Source organism: Lissotriton helveticus, chromosome 2_1 (genome assembly GCF_964261635.1).
Source record: "Lissotriton helveticus chromosome 2_1, aLisHel1.1, whole genome shotgun sequence".
Lineage (NCBI taxonomy): Eukaryota > Metazoa > Chordata > Amphibia > Caudata > Salamandridae > Lissotriton > Lissotriton helveticus.
The window spans coordinates 1,008,828,768-1,008,855,115 of record NC_136059.1 but is presented as its reverse complement, the minus strand read 5'-3'; the positions used below and the strand labels follow the sequence as shown (position 1 = coordinate 1,008,855,115).

Sequence of the window (26,348 nt, the reverse complement as noted above, 5' to 3'; positions counted from 1 at the left end):
ATGCCACCCTCTGGCTCACCCATGCCACCCTCTAGTTCATCACTCTAGATTATGGGTGGAAAAGCACACCTGCCCTGCCTCAACTGACATAATTGAATTAGGGGCTGATTAATGTGTTACTGAATTTGAACTTCCTGGCTGGAACCTGCTTCCTTATCTGTAATTGCTTTCTCTGAGCCTGCTGTGAGGGTCAGAGCAGGGTCATAGAATAGTTGCAAGTAGGCAACTGAACTCTGAAGGGGCCCCTCAGTAAGCACTACAGGGAATGGTTACTAATGATAAGATTGAACTTCTGCACCTGCTGAGTGCTTTCAGTTTTGCAAAAATCCAAATATCCAGCAGCATCCACAAAAAGTAATCCTTCCAGGCACTACAGGGAATGGTTACTAATGATAAGATTGAACTTTTGCACCTGCTGTGTGCTTCCAGGTCAAGATCCAAATCAAAGTGACCAGCACATGAAGAAAGCACTGAGAGGAGCCTGCTGGACAGGAACAGGAAGTTGGAGACTGTGGGGCACTTCCTTCCTCCCACCCCCCCCCAAAATGGAATCCTTGCAAAAAAAAGTGCAGGCAAATGTCAACCTGAGGAGTTATTCTGATAAAAATCATAATTTTCAAGGTTTATGCTGCCTGCTGGTGGATTTCTTGTGCGAAATTGCAAATTTTGCAATCTCGCAATTGCGAGATTGTCGCTGCCCGCCGCATCTACGTTTTCGCAAGTGTTTACTCCCGCGAAATTGTATAGTATTCTAGTTGGCAAGTGCGACCAAGCAAAAAAATCCGCTTCGCACGGATTTACGAATTTTCGGTAAGTTCGCGAGAGTTCGCGGATTGCGAACTTACCGAAAATCCGCAAAATCCGCGAGCGGAAGGGATTTTACGCCCATGCTTAGTAAATGTATTCTACTGCCCGGGTGCTCCTAAAATTAATTACTATGCAGTTTCCCGCAATAGTTTTAGGCCCCGTCCCTATCCAGTCCACCCTTCTTACATTCAATATTTCGCCAGAGGTGTTGGGGGGAAGTGGCCTGTTTGAGTTAAGCCATTGTATGCATTTGTTTTTTAATTCAGTGTGATCCTCGCTTTTCCCCTGACTTAGTGGGGGAACCCCGGCAAGGACCACAACATATGGTAGGGACTCAGCTGGAAGGTCTAGGTTAGGCAAAACTAATTGGGTTCCCTCCTCCAGACTAACTCTACTACATCTCGGATGGTGGTTTACTGCATCTGTTCTATTTTCTGTAAACCCGCCCAGCACAGTACTTTTCCCCTTCTCAACTATACCATCACTAGCCAAGGGTAACACAGAAACATGGGTAGAATTAGCAGTTCCCTGGGTCAGTGGGGCTAATATATTTTTGCCGCCTGGTAATATTTTTGGGTCGGGGATAACAGTAGACTTACTGGTACTGGGGTTCCCTGGTGGGCTACTTGACTGGGCTCTCCCTAAGCCTGCATTATTAATCATAGAAATCAATCTATCTAATCTTGATGACAGTGGTTTAAAGTAAGAACCAATGATCTGCTCAATATGGGCTTCTAAGTCAGATAGGAGATGCGTCAACCAGACTGGAGTACCCAAATTATGTGAGGGGGGACCAGCGACAGGCTGCACATCATCCGATACAATTGCAGATGTTTTAAGCAATTTTTTATTTTTGCTTTTCATACTTTTCATACAAGGCTTAGGGGCTTTTGCTAGCTACAGCTTGTGGGGGAGAGTTAGAGGCCTCTGGGATATCAATTACATCTTGAACTATTAGCGCGCAAGGCAAATTAGCAAAAGAGCACATAATAGAAGAACTAAAGTCTGGGGGGTTAATTGTACCAGCTAAAAAATCCCCATGACTTGAAAAGGGGGAATAGCGGGAGTGATAGATAATCGCCTCTCCGTATTCTCTATTGCAGAAGCCACAACTCCAATAGTCTTCTGTAACATCTTATCAATGGCAGTGAGACTTGGAAGGGGTTGTGCCGTGGCAACCTGAAGCCTAGTAATACGGCGAGAGGAAACGGACTTAGGCATGTTACCCTTGTCACTCATAGCTACAATATGTTGAAAGGTCACACAATGCACTTTACCCAAACTTATGCACCAACATAGTCACAATAACTAAATACAAGTGATAAAATTTTAGGGTGAAAACCCTCCAACTGCTAAAGTTATACAATATTTAATCAATTGGCCAATAAAATAAGCATAATTACAAGCACCTCAGAAGCAGTTCCCAATTATCCTGGTAAGGTGTTAGGGGGGTGGCCCAGCCCTGCCTTGTCCGGCCTCAGATGGCCGCAGACGGCCCGCCCTTGTCCCGGACTTTGCCCGGTGTGCGCCCACGCGCGTCCCGCGGTTCGCGGATATGGGCGCCACTAAATAGGAGGAGATAGGGGTGGGAGGAGGTCCCAGGTGCGGCGGATGACAGCCCGCAAAGAGTGCTGGTCCTCGCAGTCCCGCGCCCTCAGGGTTTCGTCCAGAGTTCAGCCCAATTCGGCGAGAGTTTTGAAATGCCCAAAAATGGTCCCAGGAGCAGTATTGAAGCAGAGTCACAACACCCAAACACTATGGCTGCAAGCGGCACCCGCGAAGCGGGGGCTGCGAGCCGTAATGTACTGCAGGGAGATGGGGGCAGGAAGAGGTCCCAGGTGCGGCGGATGACAGCCCGCAAGGAGTGCTGGTCCTCGCAGTCCCGCGCCCTCAGGGTTTCGTCCAGAGTTCAGCCCAATTCGGCGAGAGTTTTGAAATGCACAAAAATGGTCCCAGGAGCAGTATTGAAGCAGAGTCACAACACCGAAACACTATGGCTGCGAGCGGCTCCCCCGAAGCAGGGGCCGCGAGCCGTAAAGTACTGCAGGGAGATGGGGGCGGGAAGAGGTCCCAGGTGCGGCGGATGACAGCCCGCAAAGAGTGCTGGTCCTCGCAGTCCCGCGCCCTCAGGGTTTCATCCAGAGCTCAGCCCAATTCGGCGAGAGTTTTGAAATGCCCAAAAATGGTCCCAGGAGCAGTATTGAAGCAGAGTCACAACACCCAAACACTACGGCTGCGAGCGGCTCCCGCGAAGCGGGGGCCGCGAGCCGTAAAGTACTGCCGTAAAGTAGTACAGGGAGATGGGGGCGGGAATAGGTCCCAGGTGTGGCTGATGACAGCCCGCAAAGAGTGCTGATCCTTGCAGTCCCGCGCCCTCAGGGTTTCGTCCAGAGTTCAGCCCAATTCGGCGAGAGTTTTGAAATGCCTTTATGTCATGTGTGTTTCATTCTGGGAAAATCTTAGCATGATAAGTACTGGTAATAGAACCAGGACAGCCTGACATTAGAAGCCCTACATTTGCAGGACACTAACAGGGCTTGTGTTTATTTGTAACCTATGTAAAATAATTTTTCTGGCACTGTGTATGCTGATTTCTGGCCGTATTGAGTGAGGGGAGCGAATGGATGTGGTAGTTGTCATACAAAATGCTAACAGATCTGGCTACTGTGAAGCTCCGCTCTAACATTCCTGTATGATGAGTGGCTTTTAAAATTGTGTCTTCATATGATGCAGAAGGCAAGGGTCAGAAACAGGCATTGTAACATCGGGCTTGAGAAGATCTGATGGTACATTCCAGGCTTTAAAGCGAAAGAAACTAGCACTGTCTGCAAGCCATAAATGCAGCCTGGGAAAGGATTCAGACATAGCATTAGTGAGTCCCGCAGGGATCGTCATTGTCTCCCCTCCTGTTTAATCTATATCTCAAACCCCTTTTACATTCCTTAAAAAACAGGAGGGTTACGATTTTTAACTATGCAGATGACCTGCAGTTAATTTTCCCACTGGATTCAATTGACGCCGCCATGGAATTCCAGGCAACTATGTTGCACATTCAACGTGGATGGAGTTGAATCATTTAAAACTCAACCCCGGGAAGACCGAGCTAGTACTTCCGGGAAAACGCTCTATCAGCTGGGGCCCTCACTTCTGGCCATCAACTATGGGATCCCCCCTCCCCCTCTTCCTCGGTGAAAAGCCTCGGGATCACGATTAACTCTGATCTCTCTCTGAAAAGCCAGGTGGGAGCTGTGATCTCGTCCAGCTTCCATCAACTGCGCAAAATTAGAAAAATCGCTCATTTACTCACCCACTCTGCCCTCATTCATGTGGTACTCACCTTGGTCTTGTCCCGATTAGACTTTTCAAATTCCATTTATTTAGGTCTTCCCCTGTTCTTGACTAAACGCTTGCAAATTGTGCAAAATCAAGCGGCCAGATTGATCTTCAAAAGTCACGGTAGGAGTTCGGCAAAACCATTGCTGGCTACTCTTCACTGGTTCCCATAGCCCAACGGGTATTATTTAAAGTCGGATGTTTGGCCTTTAAGGCTCTGCATGGGAAAAGCCCCATGTTCATAAACAGCTTAATAATTAAACATGAGCCTTCCCGCAATCTTCGCTCTGCCCATCAGTCTCTGCTCACTCTACCCTCCTTCAAACTTAAGCGTCAAGGTGGGTGTCGATTCGCTTATCTTGCCCCAAAGGTGTGGAACTCTTTCCCCCTGTCGCTCAGGAAGTGTACTAATCTTATGGAGTTCCGGAGAACATTGAAGACCTGGCTATTCAAGCAAGCTTCAGGATAGGCTAACCATCTTTCATTTATTTCCTCACTACAGCATCATGAAACCTCTAGGTGCCCACGCGCTTAATAAATTCAGAGTAAGATAAGATAAGAGTCTGAAAATAATGTGAACTGCTCAGACAGTAGTGTTCTCTCTGATGCCTCTGTATTTTTTCTAATACGGGTTGAACCTAATCTGCATCAGATGCTGGCATTTTTGTTCACTGTATGGTGGGGTTCTACTGAGGCGCACAGTGCTTGAAAGCGACAAAAAGCACGGAGGCAGGGAGGGGAAGACGCATGCAATGGAGATATCTGGAAAACACATGCTCTCACACGAAGTGCTTCACGAAAAAGAGAAAAAAGAGTTCCTAGAAATCGAGACAATGGTGTAAGCATAGAAAGAACCGAAACATTAGGTGTCAAAGAGGTTTTTTGCTTCAGAGGAGGGACACACACAATCTAGGTGAGCTAAAACAAATACAGCCAGCAAATAAAGGCAAGCAAAGGTGAGTGACAAAACACAAAGCCATTGGTAAGCAATGGGAGGAATGCTCACCTTGGTCAAATTTCAGAATATTCCTTTTCAACTAGAACAAAGAGATGTCTGGTAGTTTTTGATCTAAAAACGACTAGCCATCATAGCTACAGAAGCAGTGGTTTCCTGTGTGATCATACAACAAAAAGGGGCTAATCAATGAAGGCCTAGGAAACCATACAAGGACATTCACCAGGCAGATTTGAAATTGAATGAGTAAAAAGATACCTAAAGAGCAAGAATTGAAGCTAGTAACAAAAGCAGTAGCAGCTATGCACCAAACACGCCCCACGAAGGAGGAAGGATGCAGAGGAGCAATCAAGCCTGGCAACCAGAGCAGAAGCGACCCGACCTTTAAAACGTTCAGATTCCACCTACTTTTGCTAGGCTTAAGGAAGCTACAATTTGAGCAAGGGGTCATGCCCAAGCATCTCTTAGGCTCTTAAAGGAGGACAAGCACTATTCAGGTGAGCCTTAGGCAGGTCGTAGCTGAGACCCCACCCGGCACTCGCAAGGCTAAAAAAATGAAGTGCTTAGTAGGTTGATGACCTGACAGTGCAAGAGCAAATCAGTTTGCATTGGATTACTCTGCTGTCCTCACCCCTCCATTGACACCCTGCATTTTCTGTGGATCTCAGAGGTCCTTGTTCTGTCTACTTACATAATGAGGAATCCTCCAGACCTTCCAGAATTTCCTCCCAGAACAACTTCCACTTTCATTATAAGTAATGAATGACATTTCAGGGTGAATAAGAGCTGATGTAGTGACAGAAGACATATTCTATTTCCATTCTTTGAAGGGCAGCAGCAAGGCACCAATTTGAAGTTCTTACATTGTTCAATCTTAATGCAGCTCTTCTCTGACATGTGTGCCTTGTAAAAGGCACATTTTATATATGACTTACACAAGTTAATTTCCTTTCTAAGCTCCTTTTCCTGATTTATTTCCCATCTACCATCCCTCGCCCATTCACCCTGCTTTCCCTTCGAGCCAGAGGTCTTTCAACTAAAACAATAGTAGCCAATAGGTGTTATTTCCTGTCCTGTACTAAGTCCTAATTGTAGTCCTGGCTCCAGCTAGCAGAGTGTGATAAATCAGTCTATTGGTTACTGCAGCTTTTTTCTACTCTAGGAGAGCAGAACCTTTCCACTATCTATCTATCTATCTATCTATCTATCTATCTATCTATCTATCTATCTATCTATCTATCTATCTATCTATCTATCTATCTATCTATCTATCTATCTATTAAAATAAAAGTTAAAGTTATCTTACAGTTAGGTCAAAATGTCAGTGACAATGCAATGCTTTAAACTAAACTAGTAACTGGAACTCCTGCCCTAACGTAACTTTAACTTGCAGGACCCAATCTGCTGGGGCAAAACACATTTATTTTAGGAAATGGGCTAGAGGATCCCATTCTCTCAGGCCAAAGAATAATAATAGGAGAGGGACTACGTAGCCCCCTCCAAGCCTTACGAGACCCCAGGGACCCTGTTAGACCTGACCCCATTGGTGTGGGTATCCCTTCCATTTTTTGCTGTTGCCTCCTGTGTTCTTGCTGTGTGTTGAACTCCGTTTTGCTGGTCTAGATGCTTTGGGCACTTTGCCACTGCTGTTCAGTGCCAAAGTGCAAGTGCTCCCTTTGTAAATTGTTGTCATGGATTAGTGATTCCATGATTGTTTATTTGATTTACTAGTCAGTCCCTAGTACCGTGCACTGTATGTGCCCAGGGCCTGTAAATCAAATGATGATAGTGGGCTTGCAGCGCTGATTACGACACCCACAGAAGCAGCTCATAAATGTAACTCGGGCCTGCCATTGCAGAGCCTGTGTGCAGTTTGGGACTGCCACGTCAACTTGGCAAGTGCACACATTTGACAGTCCCCAAGCCTTCCCTTTTCTACAAGTTAGTCACCCCTAAGATAGGCCCAAGGTACCCCTGTGGGCAGGGTGCAATGTATGTAAAAGGTAGGACATGCCCTGGTATGTGTGGCATGTCCTGATAGTGAAATACTGCCAATTTCGTTTTTCACTATTTCAAGGCTACCTGTTCCCATAGGACAGAATGGGGAGATTATTTATAACATCTTATAAACATAACTGGCCCAAGGAACAAGGTCAGAAAATAAAGTTTAGTATGCCTGAACTCAGAATGTTAAAATGCATCTTTTAGTGAGGGTGATTTTTATATTCTGTGTTTGAAAATACCACTTTTAGAAAGTAGGTATTTTCTTGCCTAACCATCCAGTATGCCTCTGCTAGGTTTGTGTACTGTCATTTGGATGGCAGGGGCTGGAGAGGGTCAACGGCTCCAAACGTCTGATGAGTCAGAGCTGGGCTGAATAGACCCGGGCTGCATTTAGAGTAGGGCAGGAGATTTCCTTTCACCTTAATGGGCCTGGTCTGCCTTCAACAATGCTGTTTCCACCTCCTGCCAGGAAGCTGCACCAGTGAGGACAGAACTGGTTTTGGGTAAGTACAGACACTCTCTGCCTTCAGAGAACAAAAGATTTTGGTGTATAAAAAGAAGGGCCAAGACCCCAGACTAGATCACTTCTGGGAAATCAAAAGGAACCTTTGCCAAGGAGAAGAGCTGGTGAAGCTGGGGAGGAATTCTGGCCCTGTGCTGTTTGCTATCTGGGTTGCTGTCTGGGGTTGGCCTGCAGTTGCTGCTTGCTGCCAAGGAAAGGAGAAAGGGACTGTGCTGCTTGCTTTGTCACCTGCTTGAAGAAAAAGATCTTCAAGGCTTGATATTGAGCTTGCCCCCTGTTTTGATGTCTCAGGGACACAAAGACTTCATCACCAGCTCCCCTGAATTTCCTTGCTGGAAATTCCGACCTGCAAAGAGGTGCCAGCTGCTGTTTAAGACCTCTAGAGACAGTTAGTCATAGAGAGATGGAAAATTGACACAACATCGAAGAAGCATGTCGCATCCACACCTGTTTCCAACGCATCGCCGAAGAAATCATTGCAGCATCCCCTGCGGCTCGAGGAATCGCCGCATGATGCATCAGGTGCAATGATCTCTGAAGTCCGAGATCACCGCACTGATCCCGATGCAAGCATACTGTGCAGCTGCATGAAACCACGCATTGTACTGGATCGACCTATGGCTTTGAGGCACCCAGGCTGTTGCATCGTTGGGGGCTGCAGTAAGAAACAGACGCATTAACTCCCTACACAGTAAGAAATCGACGCATCACCTCCTCTCTGGTAAGGAATCAATGCATCACCTCCCCTGCAGTAAGGAATCGATACATCACCTCCCCCAAAAAAAGGAACTGATGCATCAGCTTCCCTGTGTGTAAGGAACCGGCGCATCACCTTCCCTGCGGCCATTTTGTTTGTTTTGTGTGAAACATCCAAGGTACTTTGTTGGAAAAGTGTTGCATTTACAGCTTGCATTGAACTGAACTATTTCTACCATTTGAAAGCCTTAATTTTAATACAGTATTGTGGATTTTTGTCATTTGGTCTTATTTTGGTTTAGATAAAGATTACTTATTTTTCTAAACTGGTGTAGTGTCCATTCGTAATGTTTTCACTGTGTTACTGTATGTGTTCGCAAATGCTTTACACACTGTCTCTGAGATAAGGCTGTCTGCTTGTGCCAAGCTACCAAGGGGTTGAGAATGGGTTATTTTAGGAGTGTATCCCCCTTACCCTGACGAGAAGCAAGGGTCTCTATTTGTACAAAGGTACCTACCTATGCCAACAAGAGACCCCCATTTCTAACAGACCCCATACCTTGCGGCCAATATTTATATTGTGGGAGTGGATGCATGGATAGGGAACTCATTTCCCAAGTCCTGTAATGGCAGTCAGTAACATGAATTAATATTTCTTTATTCGGTTTTACAAAATAGAAAACCATAAAAGCAGTGAGTCAGTACCATGTTTCTTCATGTTTCTGGTAAGCAATCAGAGCCTTGATCCCGTAGGAGCAATTTGGCCCAAGAGTAAAAAAAAATCCTTCACCAATCAGAAGGCTGTTTTTTTTAATTAGGTCCGAGGTACTCTTCAGAGAGTCACTTGAAACCAACCATCCAGAAATAGAAATAGTTTTGGAGCTTTATATCTCCAGACTACTGAATGAGTTTACACCAAATCACAAAAAGGATGCTTTCTGGACCAAGATCTAGCTTTCTGCCATATTTGGTGTAATTAGTAGTTTTTAGGATATCAATCAATCAATCAGGATTCTTGTAAAGCAAGACTATTAACCTGTGATGGTCTGCGGTTTAGTCAAAGAGCCAGGTCCCGAGGTCCTTCCAGAACTGCAGCAGCAATGGTGATTCCCTGTGGTACAGAGGTAGAGAGTTCCAGGTCTTAGCAGCGAGGTAGGAGAAGGATCTTCCTCCATGGTCTTGAAGAGCCATGGGATGGTTGCCAGGGCCAGTTGAGTGGAGAGAAAAAGTCTGGTGGACATGCAGATGGAGAAGAGGTGGTTGAGGTATGCAGGTCCGGAGTTGTGGAGTGCTTTGTAGGCATGCGTGAGGAGCTTGAAGGTAATTCTTTTGCTGATAGTTATCCAGTAAAAGTCTTCAGGTGGCTGGTGATGTGGCTGCATCGTGGGATGTTTAGGATGTGTCTGGTGGAGGTGTTCTGGATGTTCTGCAGTTTCTTTTGGAGCTTCTGGGCGGTGCCAGTGTGGAGTACATTGCATTATTCGAGTATGCTGTTGACAAGCTCCTGGCTGATTGTTATCCTGGACTTGTGGGAATCATTTTGAAGATCTTATGAAGCGGGCGGAGCGGGTGGAAGCAGGAGGACAAAACGGCATTGATTTGGTGGTTCATTGAGAGTGAGGAGTCCAGGATGATGCAGAATTTTTGTAAATGATCTGTGGTTGTGGGGGGTACTGAGCGATGTGGGTCACCAGGAGTCATCATAGGAGGGGTTGGAGCACAGGATGATGACTTTGGTCTTGTATGAGTTGAGCTTGAGGTAGCTATCCTTCATAAATGCAGCAACTGCCTTCATCCAGTTGTGGAGATTTCTCTTGGTGGCTGTGGTTTCGTCTGTGAGGGAGAGAATCAGCTGGATGCCATTGGGATAGGAGACGATGTTGAGTCCATGGCTTCTCATGATGGTTTCAAGTGGGGCCATGTAGATGTTAAAGAGGATGGGGCTCAGGGAGGATCCCATAGGTACTCCGCAGCTGATCTCTGGGTTATAAGTTGAACATGGGAAATCTGACTCTCAGTGTTCGGTCAGTGAGGAAAGAAAAATCCATTTTAGGGCTTTGTTGCAGATGTCGGCGTCATCGAGTTGTACAGAAAGTGTGGTCTGAGATGTGTTGAAGGCGACTGAGAGGTCAAGAAGGATGAGGGGAGCTGTCAAGGAGGGTGCGGATGTCATCTGTAGTGGTGAGGACAACTATCTTGGTGCTGTGATTGCTTCTGAAGCCCGACTGGGAGACATCAGGATGTGGTTTATTTCGCTGAACTCAGAGAGTTGGTAGTTGATGGCTTTCACAATGACTTTGGCTGGGAAGGGGAGCAGAAAGGAGGATCTGTAATTCTTGAGGTCTGTCATGTTGGCAGATGGTTTCTTTAGTGGGGGGTTAATCTCTGTGTGCTTCCAATCTTCCGGGAAGGTAGCGCACTCGATAGAGCAGATCACGGCGTGGCACAGTTAGGTTGATATTGAGGTGCCGGTTCTGTTGAAGTTGTGGTTGTGGCAGGGATTGGAGTGGGCACCTGAGTGTATGCTCTTCATGTTCCTGAGGGTGTCATCATGGGTGAGGGTGGTCCAGTTGTGCAAGTTCTGCTGGGGTCTGGAGCCATTGGGGGCAGTGGTTGCGGGTAGGGTTGGTGGTTCTTGGGTTGCAAAGCTGTCGTAGATCTCCTTGATCTTGTATTGAAAAAAGGTGTTGAGTTTCACACAGAGATCTAGAGAGGGGGGAATGTCTGCTGTCTCTGTGCTGGGTTTGGCAAATTCTTTGACCATGGTGAAGAGTTCTTTGCTGTTGTGTGCATTGGTGTTGATGCATTCCTGGAAGGCTATTTTCTTTGTTGAACTGATGAGGTGGTGGTGTGCAGTGATGGCGCATTTGAAGGCTGAGCAGTCTGCAATGATCTTGCTGCTCCTCCACTTTTTCTTGAGCTATCTACAGGTGCGCCTGGACTATTGGAGAGTGAGGAGAACCAGCTGGCTTTCTTGGAGTGCTGCTTGCCTGAGGGATTTTTGGGGGGAGCCAGTGGGTTGGCGCAGTCAGAGATCCAGCAGTAGCGGTTTTGAGCTTAGTTGTTGGCATGTGTGGATGTCGGTGGGGGGGTTTGCTGAGGAAGGTGGTGAGCTGAACTCCAGTGACCTTGTTCTAGCTTCTGCGAGGATCGCAGTGAGCAAGGCAGCAAACTGTCGGTTTGTTAAAAGAGAAGTGGATGTAGTGGTGGTCATTCCAATGTGGCTCAGAGATGTGGCTGACCGAGATGTTGTTGCTTGCTGATAATATGGGGTCAAGGCTGTGTCCTGCTGAGTGGGTTGGTGCGAGTTGTTTGAATCAATGGTGGCGAGGTTCTCTAGTCGGGATGAGGTGTTGTGGTCATCACGGTTGTCCAGGTGGAAATTGAGATCACAGAGAAGGATGTTGTTTGTTGAGGCAAGAGTGTGGTGAGTGATAAAGTCGGCTATGGCTTCACTGAAGGGAAGGCGGGGACCAGGGAATCTGCAGACAAGGCTGCTTTCAGGGTGCCGTTCGGGTTGGCTTGGATCTAGAAGTGGAGGTGCTCCATATCGTGTGAGTGGTCATCAAAGCTGGTTATGAGGTGTAGGGTGTTTTTATGTATGATGGCGATGCCTCCTCCCGGTCAGTTGATGCAGTCTTTGTGGATGATTTTGTAGCTATCGGTGACGGCGGTAGCAATGTCTAGGGCTGAGGTGGTGCTTTTTTTAAAAGTATATGGAAAATGCATGGGTATTTTCTGTTTTGGGCTCACTTTTTTCTCTGCCCCTGCTTGGCGGATTACTCCACAACTTTACAGGAAGGAGCTAAAGCACATAAACTTTTTTTGCTTAGTTTATGAGGTTTCGTTAATAGCAATCAAAAAAGCACACTGTCTATGGAAAATCAGACCTAACTATAGCTACCCAGTTCTTGTTATTATTTTTATGTGGCCTTCATCAGGGCCATGCACACTAGACATGCCACCCTGCAATCTGATGGAACAGACTGCTCACCAATGGCTGGTACCTCTTACTTATTTATGGACAAGGTTTACCTCTGAATACAACAGAAAAGTCAGTGCTGAAATCTGCTCACTGCAAATATCTGGCTATCACAATACAGCTAAGGGAAAGCAGAACATGGGATGCTATGCAGTAGCCGAGAGATACCATGTATAGTCTGCTAAGAGATCCTAAAATAAGTAAATCACAAAGGGCACCATTCGGCATTTCTTTATACCAATATATATATGCCCTAATGTAGAGTATGGCAGTAGAGTTAAAAAGTATGCAAAAAATTCAAACCTCTCAGAAAGTAAACAATGCAGCTTCACACTTCAAAAATAGAAACAAAATCACATTTTCCAAAACAACAGTTCACTGTAGCAATGATTTCTGTAATGATATTAGAAAAGAAATTGCAAATACATACGGATTTCGACCAGGCAAGTTTCAATGTCTCCTTTCATCTCCAGATCCAAAGCTGTGCTAGCATCATGCTTACTGTATTTTGGATACATCTGAAACACTAAGTAAATAGATCTTTTGTTTAAAAGCAGTAACTCCTGGTTCAGCTTACTTTCTCTATAATCAATAAATATGTAAGGCATACAACTATTAAACAATCAGCCTACGTATTACAAAACACATACAATAAATGATGCTTTATATTCAACTCTAGCTTCAAATGTACTGAAAAAACATGTTCCTAATAAGCAAACAAATATAATAAGGATGGGGATCAAGTGCAAAGGATGCTGGCAAATGGTCCTAAAGTTCAAAAAGAAAGTAAAGATGCCTTCATTAAAAGATGTATATATATATTTTCACTATGGTTACAGGGATGTTATAGTTGGACTTACATTCCACTTGGACAAAACCATAGTAATTCAGCAGCTATAGTTTCCTGAGTTAACAATTACTTATGCCCCACAATGTGCTGCTTATAACCTTACATATTGCATCACTCATGTTATGCTCAATGACATCACTGATGATATAAAAAAATGACATTACTGGTGACATTACTGATGACCCACACACCCACTCACACACACATACAACCCCTCATACATCCACTCACACACCTACACAACCACTTGCATACCCATTCACAGACACATGAAACTGCTGGCACACCCATGCATTCATCCATAAAGCCACTTACACTCTCAGTAACTCACTCATACAGGCACTCGCACAACCAGTCACTCATCCATACAGATACCAACACACCCACTCATTTACTCATACACATACTAACACACATACTCAGTCACCTAAACAGTCACTGAAACACACATACTCCCCCATCCAACCTCTCTCACACTCACTTACTCAGCCATATAGCCGGTCAGACAACCAGCCACTTACCCATACAGCCACTTACCAAACAACTTACTCACCCATGTACCCACTTACACACCCATTCACACACCCATACAGCCACTTATGTACCCTAATACTCACCCATACAGACTGTGATGCAGCTGCTTACTCACTCATATAACCAGTTATATATCCTTTCACACATCCATACAACCACTCACACACCCACTCACTGACTCTTACACCCATTCACATGGACATTCACTATCCTATGCAGGCACTCATACCCAGTCATTTACCTATACACACACTCAAACTACTACTCAGTAACCTTTGCAGCCACTCACACAAACACTAGGTCACGCATGCAGCTAATCACACAGCAGCACACAGCGGCAAATCAGACAGCCACAGACTCACCTACACAGCCAGTCACACACATGCACACTGTTCATTACAGCTAGTTACACAGCCACTCGCTCACCCATACAGCTACTCACAAACCCACTAACACATCCATACAGCCACTCACACAGACATTCACATACCCATACAACCACTATGACATTGTTACATGGTGGTTGAATTATGTGATATGGCTGGTGAGCCTTATCATGTAATACTAACACAATACACAAAAATAGAGCTGTAATTCACCCTTAGGCGCCTTAGTTCAGTACTGGTGGTGTAGTGTGGTACAAAGCAGTCAGGTGTGCTTAGAGGAACATGTGTTAAGCATTTCATAGTACTAGCATTGACACTAAGTAAGTGACAAAACTCAAAAGAGAACTTGACACAAATTTATAAAAATATATATTTTTATATAAACATTGACACCAAAATGAACTTTGTATCCTACATACAACAAGGGTAGTTGATTTTTGAAGTGTTCAAAAATAAATACAGAAAATCTTTCAAACTAGTCCCATTGAAGTCAATGGGGGAACCACAGGTGACACTTGCTGGGTCAGTTCAAACTAACCCTCTTGTGGATAAGGTCACTCAGGTCCCTAGACTAAGTTCCAATAGTCATTGCTTTCTTACTTTGCCCAGGGAGTCTGGGTGCAGAGGGGACTTGGCTGTCTCTGGTACTCAACCGGAGCTATAAAACTTGTAGCACTTGACAAAACCACACTTGTAGGTGGAGTTCCACTCTACCCCTGAAGCATAGAGGTCTTTAGGGTCCAAAGACCCGAGTTCACCAGCTAGATTTCGTCTACCTTACTTGGCGGCTCCGGATGCAGAGGTAGCTGGCAACTGTCATTCACAGGTCTCACCACTTTCCCACACACTCGACAACTCCAACTTCAGGATGCAGGAACACAGCAGCAAGGTGGTTGCTGATGACATTGTAATTTCGAGCTGCCCTCTGGCTGGAGATGTAACTCAAGGGGTTAATTATCCGACTGGCGATCAGCAAGATTTGACTGGGGAAAATGTAGCCCATGGTTACTTCAGTGGCTGCAGGTCAGCAGGAGTGGAGTAGAAGCTTGAAATTTGGAGAAAACGTAGCTAACACTCTGGGCTTGAAGTGCACTACTTCCTCTGGGATAAACTTGTGACAGTCTCTGTGGGTAACAATTCTTGTCACGCAGCACATTGATTTTCCTGGAGCTTGCAGGGGACTGGTCCCACTAATCCGAGGGAGTCTGTTTCAGTTTCTGCCATCCACTGGAGTCCCTCTTGAACACACGGTTTGAGTCCATGGACCTGTTGTTGGTGACGGCATCTTCATTGTGCCAGTTCTTGGATTCAAAGTCATAACTGAGCTTCTGATGCTAGGGGTGACCCTTGAATCCTATTTTTAGGGCACATTGGGGTGTGGGGGGCAGTGGTCAATGGGCTACTGGTTCCTGTGGCTAACCCATCCCTGCAGTGACAACATGCTGTGGGTGTACATCACCTTTCTACCCAGAGCCCTCCATTTCAGGGTAGTCAAACATGGCAAAACCCTTCCTTGGATGTACAGACCTCCTAGCCAACCCTAATGGTGTCTCTAGCCTTTTGGAGTTGTACACCTCCTGCAAAACTATTCATCCTTTCTGTCAGGCTGGACAGAGCAGAAAGGGCTTTGTCCTCCATTGGGGGACAAGTTAATTACATATCAAGGACAGTGATATATATGTATAACATGTATATTCACATCTATATTATAATGCTCTCTACCTCCTGTGCCTAGGAAGACAACCTTAAGAGTGACTTACTTATATTTAGGCAGTGGTGTCGCTCTGCAGCACATGGTGTGTGCAGAGTCATTCTCGAGCAGACATGCTGCTTGTGCAGGACTCCAATGGCACACGTGCAGGCACACATTTACTTGGGTCACCCAGGGTGGCACAATTCAGTGCTGCAGCCCTGGTGATCCTTTTACCACCCTTGCCCTAGGTACCACTGGTACCATAGACTAGGGACTTATCAGGGGTCAAATAACTTTGCCAATTGGGTGTACCAATCCACATACATTTTTGGGGAAAGAGCACTGGGACTGGTTAGCAGGTTCTAGAGCACTATCAGAGTAAAAAAAAACATCTAGTAGTCTACAATGGGACCAAACGCGGGGGCATCTGCAAAGGAGGCCATTTCCTTACATGACCCCCTCCCAGCCAAAACACCCAGGTGACTCATCCCACTCCTGGGAGAGTATACCTGGCTTGTTAGATGAGGAAGCAGAAAAGAAACTTGCTAAATTATTGCAGAGCCTACTCTTGCCTCATATTTTCTCTGTAAGGTCAATCCTTGTGGGAGGCTGACCCATCTCAAAAGTGATAGGAGCGATTTTAAAACTAACCTTTGCTATAGCTGTTTTACCTTCCCTCTCCCCTTTTACCTTGGATATTGAGGTGCCCACCTCACTTATCTTTATTTTAGCTAAGGTAACACCAAGTTTACCCACTGAGGATACCCAACAGTTGAGTAACCTCACCATGACTAGCAGGGTCAGGGGGCCTAACTTGCTTGTGGCCAGAGGTCGGCCGTCCATACCAAGGCCAGTGCTGCCTTGAAGGCCAGCACCCAGCAGAGGCTACTGGAGGCTGTCGATATCCAAACTCACACCCTGAGCTCTCCACTGACAAGTGGCTGAGCTGCCTCAAGGGCAACTGTGGGTTCTTGGAACTTCTCTTGCTGTTCTGATTGGGGAGGCAATCACATCTTGTGGCAGGCACCCTTCTTCCACTCTCTCTTTTTTAATAGCAGGGACAACACACCTTTTCTGCATAGCTGCTTGACTGTTCAGGATTTCCTCAGGAACAGATGACGCCTCACCAGTGCCAAATTTGAGCTTTATCCCTACTGAGTCAGAAGGCCCTTGGCTCACTTGTTCCTTTTTTTTTAAGTGGTTTTCTTTTCCCACCTTTTTTCCCTTTATTTTGGGATACATGGCTCAACTAAAGGGACTGGCTGCCCAGAAATGTGGGGTTGGGGGCTGCTCTGGGCAACCACCTTACTTGGGATTTGTCCCACCTCTGGAAGGTCATTATCCAGGAGGCAATCCAAGGGGGGTCAGAACTGACCACCACCTTGTGCCAACAAAGGGTGCCCTCCCTCTCTAGGGACAGTATGGCTACATGCCTAACTGAAACGATCCCGGAGGCTACCCTTATCTTCTTGGTTTCTCGCTTCACTTACTGATCTGGGGTCACTAACCGGTACCCCACTGTGGTGTAACTGGCACATGTGTCTCTCAGAACTATTGCAGGGATCCCATTCACCTGAATGGAGTGGAAGTGCCTAATCCTACCATGAGGGATCATCAGCTTACCATTTGGTTCTGTTTTCTATATTAGTGTTAAGAAGCCCTCCTCATCTGAGGAGTCCTCCCCTATGTCTACACTGGCCAGCCCGGTGCCAACCAACTTTTTCTTAGAACAGACTGGGTCACTTCTGTGGTGACCTTATTGCTGGCAGTCAAAACACAACTTGTTTATCCAGAAACATTTTAAGTCCGGGATTCGCCGGCCTCTGCTTGTCAGAGTTGGGGCGGGGTTTACTCTTCTTTTTAGGTTTCTGGGGTCTTTTTTTTTGGTTGTTATAACTTTTTATTGTAATAAAACATCAACAAATAAACAAGGCAATATAACAATAGTGCAATCATCAGGCGTGTGCTCAAGGAGGACGGGAGAAACACGTTAACAAAAGATAAAAGTCTTCAATTACAGGCAAGGGGGGGGGGGCCTGGGGGCAGAATTGCATATGTACAATAAGCACAGCTCCTCAGAGCAGGAATGCTGGGTCAGGGCGATTGGGGAGGACTAGAGATCTCCGTGAGCGGGGGCGTACATATATCACCTCGGTATGAGTTCCACTGGTTCCAAATCTTCCCCCATTTCCTGGGTCTACCTCTCGCCACATACACCGTCTTCTCTCTGAACATGCACCAGTCCATATTCTCTTTCCAGGCAGTCACTGTAGGGGGCCTCTGGGACCCCCATAATTGCGCAATATCTCGTTTGGCTATCATATTGGCAAGAGTCGCCCATCGAAGCTGTGACACATCATAATCATTTGGTCCCCATACATTCAATAGACATTGCCTGGCTTCTGGCTTCATCACAATGCCCGTTACCTCACTCATCACATCATGTATACAATTCTAAAAACGCACCACCTCAGGGCATTCCCAAATTATATGAAGAAAGGTGCTGAGGAGACCACAGCCACGCTTACATAAGCCATCCGCGGAATAGCCCATATGAATAAGGCGGGGGCCGGTGACATAGATTCGATGGAGGATCTTGAGCTGGACCAGGCGGAGGCGGGCCGGGATCGCAACCTCCCTGGGAGAGGAGATCGCGGACTGCCAATCCTCGTCGTCTAATTCAATACCATCAGCAATCCATGTGTCCCTAAGGCGGTCAAGCAAACTTGACTGGTCATTAATCATTTTTTTTTAAAACAATGAAAAGGTGCTATCTGGCACATGTCCATCCAATATACGATCTTCGAGGGGTGAGGATTCCGGAACGTCACTTCCCACCGGGAAAACTGAATTCAAGGCATGACGTACTTGAACGTAATGAAAGAATTCCCTGTCACTCAGCTGATATTCCACTTGCAAGTCCGAGAAGGTCTTTACCCCGCCCTTAACCCAGAGATCACGTACTTTACTAATACCGATCGTATCCCATTTGTCAAACCCCTTAGTTTTCCACAGAGAACCCAATTTTGCGGAGGCGTAAAGTGGAGTGGCACAGGTTAATCTATCTCTCCAGCCCATAGCCGCGTTCGCACTATGCCATATACGCACGGCTATAGCGGTAGGTCCCGAGAGACCTAAATGGGCAGATCCCGAATAAAGCGCCCTGTTATAATCACCACCCGGTAGCAGCCACCTATCCATTTCAAATGCTGGATTCGACGCCGGACCATACATTCCATGGTTGATGGCAGCAAATTGGGAAGCCCAATAATACCTTCGAATATCCGGAAGCGCTATGCCGCCATCGTACCAGGGAAGCGTTAACTTTGGAAGAGCAATGCGCGAACGTCCGTCCCATATCAATTGCCTCTGTAAGGATTCGGAATCACATCAAAACTGTTCTGGAGTGCATACAGAAATCGCGGTAAGGACATCATTTTGAAAAGGGCAGCACGCCCCAGCGGAGACAGTGGTAGTTTACGCCAGCGCACTACATCCGAGCGCAAACGTTGGAGTGGGGGAGTAGATTACGGTCATAGCGAACCGCCGGGTCCAGCGAGATAAACACACCCAAGTATTTAAAACCAGACTGCGACATTTGGATGGGGCAACCCCGCGGCAGAAGGGGGACACCACCCGCGAGAACATAAATATAGGACTTCGACCAGTTGATAACCAGACCCGAGTTCTTCCGGAAGGAATTAAGCACATCAAACAACACGTTAAGCGATTTTTGGGGAGACGTGAGGTACAATAAAATATCATCAGCGTACAATGAAATACGATCTTCAAAATCCGGAGTCCAATATATACCCCTCATAGAGGGTTCCCACCGCAGCCAAGCAGCGAGTGGTTCCAGGGCTAGGGCAAAAAGAAGCGGGGATAACGGACAACCCTGCCGCGTGCCCCTGCCAAGGGCAAAGGGCATGGAGACCCGACCATTAACTACTACCTGCGCCAGTGGCATATTGTACAGGAGTTTAATCCAACTAATAAAGCCAGCGCCAAAACCAAACTTGGCGAGTGTGGCCCAAAGATTCGGCCATTCGATTGTGTCGAAGGCCATCATGGCATCTAAGGACGCTAAGATGGCCGGTTCACTCAAAGTCGCTGCTCTCGCGAGAACACCGTGCAAACGCCTTAAATTCAATGCTGTGTTACGGTGTGGGATAAAGCCCGACTGGTCCGGATGAATCAGATCACTAATCACCGTGATAAGGCGATTAGCGAGTAACTTGGCCAGAATCTTAGGCTCAGCATTCAGGAGCGAAATAGGCCTGTAAGATGTACAACGATCCCGTTGCTTACCTTCCTTGTGGATCACCACAATGGTAGCAAGACGCTGATCCCGAGGGAGGGTGCCAGCTTCTCGCGCAGCCAAAAACATATCCCGAAGGAATGGTGCTAGCGTATCAGGTCGCAGTTTATACAATTCGATGGGGAGGCCATTGGGACCCAAGGCCTTCCCAGAGCGTATAGAGCGCATCGCCACTGCTACCTCAGCAACCGAGGGTGTGGCATCCAAACAGTCCCGATCAGACTCCGACAAACAAGGCAATGCGATATCCCTAAGTAACAACTGTGAATCCTCCTCGGGCCTGTCCTACACCGCGGTGTAAACTTCCCGGAAATAATCAGCAAAACATCCAACAATATCAACTGGATCTGTCACACGCACACCATCTGAGTTCTCAATCACAGGAATCACACGACTCACTCTCTCCTTTCTGTCTAGCCAGGCAATCAATTTTCCTGCCTTATCGCCCACATCATACAATCGTCCCTGTTGTCCCCTACTCATCATCTTGGCAGCATCAGTTACTAAGTACTTATATTCTAATTGCTTAAGATTAAGGATATGCAATGCGTCCTGAGTAACATTACGCTCCAATGCAGTTTCTAATACAGTAATTTCCGTCTCGAGACGAACAACTGCTTCATTTTTACATTTCTTGGCACACCCTATCAAAGACAATGCCTGCCCCCTAACAACAGTCTTGAAGGCTTCCCACAGTGACACAGGTGAGGACACGGATCCCACGTTTTCAGCAAAATATAAATCTAATGATTTAATCAACTCAGTACGGGTTTTGGGGTTAAGGAGGTACCAGGGGTTAATCGGGGCCACTCGTCCTTCAGCGCCTGCATTGGAGTTAAAATAGAACCAGAGAGGGGAGTGGTCTGATATACCCCGAGCTAAGTGTCTAATCTCGCCAATCGAGGAGGATTGGGCCGCCGGTACCAGGACATAATCTAATCTAGAAAGACTACCATGTGCGCCAGAGTGGAAAGTGAACTGTGTCTGCTCTGGGTGTAGTAGCCGCCAACAGTCCACGAGCCCCAATGTCTCCAAAAATTCACCCAACCAGGAGTGCGCAGCCGTAAGATCCCGGGGGGGATAACGATCCGCCCTGCCAGAGACGACTGAATTAAAATCACCACCTAATATCAGAACACCCTCTGGGAGACCCAAAACCATCCGCCCTAAGTCTGCAAATGTTGTGGATTGTAAGCCAGGAGGAACGTACACCGATACCAAGAACCACTTCATCAACCACGAGGGGGAGTAAGGTCTTAAGCAGTATACCCACTCCTCTAGAACTAGAAGTGAAGCCAAAATGAGCAACAAGACGGTAACCCCGCCTATTGAGAGCGTGGCAGGTATTCCCAATCAAATGTGTCTCTTGGAGCAGGACAACGTCGGGCGAGAGGTGCCGCAAAAGCTGCATAACCACCCCTCTCTTTATCCGATCTCCCAACCCATTTACATTCCAGCTCAGTAACTTCAACCCCCTACCCCCCATCCAAACCCATGGTGAACTCCCATCTCAGAACGAGCACCACACCAATGTCCGAAGTCGTAACAGTTCATTGCCTTGAAAAAGAAAACAAAGGAAAAAAAAAAGAAAAGAAAACAACCCCCACACAATTCCCCCCCTCCCCCCAATGACCCTCAACAGAACTCCCCCCCACCCTGCACCCCTGCACAGACTCAGAAGCCACCCCAATTTGCAGTGTGCCTGTCGCCCTAGCAAAAAACAACAACTAATCTACACAAAGAAACCCCAGAGGAGGAAAGGGTCCCATCGTCCCGCCACCCCCCAGGATACCCACAGAACGATCAAAGAGGTCAGTGAGCCACAGCTGTCCACGGCAAATAGTGTTCAGGATTCAGGCACCATTGTCATTCTTGGTCCATCAGGCCCCCTTCTGCGCCATTAGCATGGTCTCGGCCAGCACGACGGGCAGGCAACGTGTCCAACCAATCACTCGCTTCCTCCGGCCGAAGACAAAAATAATGTCCGATCATCGTATTCCACACGCAGCCGGGCCGGGAACAGCATCGCATATTTCAGCTCCATGTCTCTAAGCCTCCGTTTCACCCCTTGAAATCCCACCCGCTGCTTCTGGACAGACTGGGAAAAGTCTGGATAGAAGTTCACTGCAGTGTTCTCAAACTGCGTAGGTCCACTTGCCCGTGCAGCCTGCAAGATGGCGTCGCGGTCCCTGAAGTTGAAGATTCTTACGATGATTGGACGAGGGGGAAAACCGGGCTTCGCCTGTCCCCCCGGCACCCTGTGTGCTCGTTCGACCGCGAAGAATTTGCTCAGGCCCTTGGGTGCGAGATGATTGAGGATAAGGTCCTCTACTAGAAGATCAGTAGAGAGCGAGCTAGAATCTTCCGGGACCCCAATAATGCGCACGTTGTTGCGTCTTGCACGGCCCTCAAAATCCTCCAAGCAACGAGCAAAGAAGTCATTAGAAGTTCTCAGGTTGCGGACTTCTGTTTGCAAGTCGGACACATCCGTCGTGAGGCTAGAGGTATTTAAATCAAGAGACTTCACCTTTTCGTTTTTCTTGGCCAGATCTGTTCTGATTAGGTTGACATCAATAGCCACCGTATCCAGTTTCAGGGCCAGGGCTTCATATTGTTGGCCGATAGAAATTTCGATGCCAGCAATGGCGCCCATCACATCCTGTAGCGTTAAGTTCGCCGACATAGTCGGATCGTCGATAGCCGTCTCCCGGATCTTAGGTGTGCCACCGGGGGATCCCTTAGGAAGTGTGTAGCGGTCCATGACATTCGTCTGGGCTGAGCTTCCACGGAGGTTGGTCTTAACTTTCCGTTTGTCACCTTCGGGCTTGCCCGTCATGGCGAGCCGGGTGCCCCGAAGGGAAGCTTGAGACCTGGTCCAAATAGCTCCTTAGAATTCACCCACCAGACCACCAGAGGCAGAGACGAATCAATATGAGTTCACAGCCACACAGTCGCTAGTCCCATGCCCAGTGAACTGACATAGGAGCCAGCCGCGATCAGCAGTCACCCCAATGAGGGGTGACGGTATGCAGGAGAAACTAAACTGAAAGTGAAGTGGGGCTGCGGGCTGAACACCGTCAGCCGTTGTTGTTGAATTACTGTCTGGATAGAGTCACAACTCAAGGCCCAGGCGATCCCATGGAGAAGGCCACAAAATACAGGATGGCGTAACTCGGGAACCCGAAGTCCGATTTTGTCGCGGATAGCAGCTAGCGTATCAGCTGAGCTGTGTCCTCAATGATCTTCCGTCAAATCAGGATATTATCCAGGATAGATGCGGGAGGTGGCGAAGGGTCTCGGGAGCCCTGTGCTCACGCGGCCATCACGGATGCGCGCGAAGCTCCTCCTCCGGTTTCTGGGGTCTTGAGGGAGTCTCCTTGGTGGGCTTACTACCTCCCTCCCTTGATTTTTGTGGGTCTAATCCCCCCTGTCTGAAGGTATCCCCCTGGGATTTCTTGGGTACTCAGGACCATACCCCCTTGTCTGATTTCTTACCCAGCTCGGTGAGGAAGCTAAATCAGAGTCTACCAGATTCTGTTTCATTACCTCTGTGGTACTGTTACTCAAAACGTGCTCATTCCTAATCAAATCATGCAGCCCTCACAAGCATCCACTTTATTACCTACTTTCCGGCCCTCCATTGCTTTGACTGAGGAGTCAACAAAGTCCCCCCAAGTTTGGTTCTGCCTCTTTTGGGTCTCTCTGAACTTTGTCCTGTACTCCTTCGTGGTAAGTCCAAACCCCTCCATCAGTGTCTCCTTCATGTGTGAATAAGGACTCTGCCACACTCTCCTCAAGGGATATAAGTATATATCTGCTCAACCCTGAGAATAACTTCAAAACTAAAGAGTCTGAGTGTTGGCGACCTACCTTCTTCATCCTGCAAGCTATCTCAAACGCTGTAAACCGCTTTCCTATATCATCTCCATCACTAAACTTTGGAACAATCCCATTGGAGATCTTAGGTTCAAAAGACCATTACTTCGACCATCTTTGAGGACTATGCCCCATTAACCCTGTTTTCCTCTAAGTCTTGTCTCCTCTCTTTCAGTTCCAGTTCCAGTCTTCTCTCCTTCAAGGAGAGTTCATCTAGCTGGTCATGGACGGTTTCTACCACTCTACCAGTGGAGGACATTCTAGATTGACCACTATCACTTTCCACTTGTGAAGGGGGTGTGGGGAAGTTGAGTGATTTAGGATCATCAGAGGCTTCTCCTTCATCAACTTGGGCTGCGACCAACCTCTCATCTTCTTCTGCTGTATGACCAACACAGGTGTTCTTACCCCTATATAGGTTTTCAGCCTCATTATCTTTGAGGGCCTGTTTGAGGTCCCCTCTCTTAAAGGTTTCTCTAAAGCTAATGCCTCTAATTTGGCATAATGCCATTAGGTTGCTGATCTTTAGAATAGAGACAATGGGCTGATAGAGGCTCAGGGTATTCTGTAGCATGCACTACTTGTTTAGAAGGTGTGGAAACTTATTAAAAACCTAAACAGCTTTTTAAACCTTAATCCTAACTTGCCAATCCACTTTTAACTTTTAATGCAATTGAAATAGGGATGTAACACAGGACCTTAGCAAATACTATTACATCTAGTTTTTAGAAAAATCTAAAAATCTTTAATTTAAGTCTAATGATAATTTTAAGGATTTCTTCATGTACTGAAAAACTACTTAATGTCAGGTGGTACAAATGGAACACAGGTTCTAGATCCCACCGCTGCCACAAATGTTGTAAGGTGGAAGGTATCATATGGTTGATGGGCCTTATCGTGTAATACCAACACAGTACACAAAAGTGGACCTCAGATTCACCTTTAGCAGCCTTTGCTCAGTCCTGGTAGTGTGGCACAGAGCAGTCAGGTGCACTTAGAGGAACATTTCTTAAGCATTTTAGAGAACCAGCATTGACACTTAGGGGCCGATTATGATGGCGGACGGACCTGAGTCCGTCCGCCACCATAGAGTAGGAGGGACCGTCCGCAGGGGCTGCGAAGGTCCCTCCGTGCAGATTAGGATGTGACCGCCAGGGTGGCGGTCACATCCTCAATCTTTAACATTGCGGCGGGTGCAGCTTCAAACTGCACCCGCCGCAATGTTAAACCAGCATTTACAATGCAACGGTTTCGCCTTTGGAAAAGTTAGAGCTATTGGCATTGTAAATGACAAAATTTGTATTTATGTGTTGGTTTTGAAAACCGATAAATAAATGGCATTGTCATTTACATTGCCAATAGCTTAATCTCTCGCAAATGTGAGACCTATTGTACCCTACGGACAAGCTCAGCAGACAGCAATTACTACCACACACACACACACACCCAGAGCCACACACACCCACACACCCAGAGCCAGCCACACACACCCAGAGCCACACACACACACACCCAGAGCCCCACACACACCCACCCAGAGCAGTCACATACACACACCCACTGGAGCAGTCACACAAACACACACACACTGGAGCAGTCACACACACACACTCTGGAGCAGTCACATACACACACTGGAGCAGTCACATACACACACACACACACACACACTTTGGAGCAGTCACATACACACACACTCTGGAGCAGTCACATACACATACACCCTGGAGCAGTCACATACACACACACCCTGGAGCAGTCACACACACACACACTCTGGAGCAGTAACATGCACACACACACACACACTGGAGCAGTCACACACGCACACACTCTGGAGCAGTCACATACACACACTGGAGTAGTCACACACACACACACACACACACTTGGGATCAATCACATACACACACACACACTGGAGCTGTCACACACGCACACATTCTGGAGCAGTCACACACACACACATACACACACTGGAGCAGTCACACACACACACACACACACACACACACTGAAGCAGTCACACACACACTCTGGAGCAGTCACATACACACACACACACACTGGAGCAGTCATACACACACACACTGGAGCAGTCACATACACACACACACACACTGGAGCAGTCACATACACACACACTGGAGCAGTCATGGTTTTCAGGTGTTTTAGTCTAATTAGTTCAATGGAAGCAAGACTACAATACCCATAATGCATTAGGTGATGACATAAAGGATGAGGACTGGATACGATGCCCCTAATGACGGAAAGAAGGCAGTTCTGCTATAGAGGTGTGGCACCAGCCTCTCTGTGGGGGTGTGGTTCCACACCTTGTCCCGCCTGGGGTTTTACATTTGAGGCTGTCACAGTGACGGTTTTCAAAGCCTG

The 26,348-nt window shown here is 47.1% G+C and overlaps 1 protein-coding gene across 2 annotated transcripts in view; it reads right to left on the bottom strand.

Moving 5' to 3' along the window:
- Positions 1–26,348, bottom strand: part of LOC144818407 (annexin A1-like) — a 206,965-nt gene that overhangs the window by 51,250 nt on the left and 129,367 nt on the right. For both annotated transcript variants that reach the window (XM_078675780.1, XM_078675781.1), the window contains exon 10: positions 12,731–12,826. In XM_078675780.1, the coding sequence (XP_078531906.1) occupies positions 12,731–12,826 (96 nt within the window). The remainder of the gene's footprint in view (positions 1–12,730; positions 12,827–26,348) is intronic.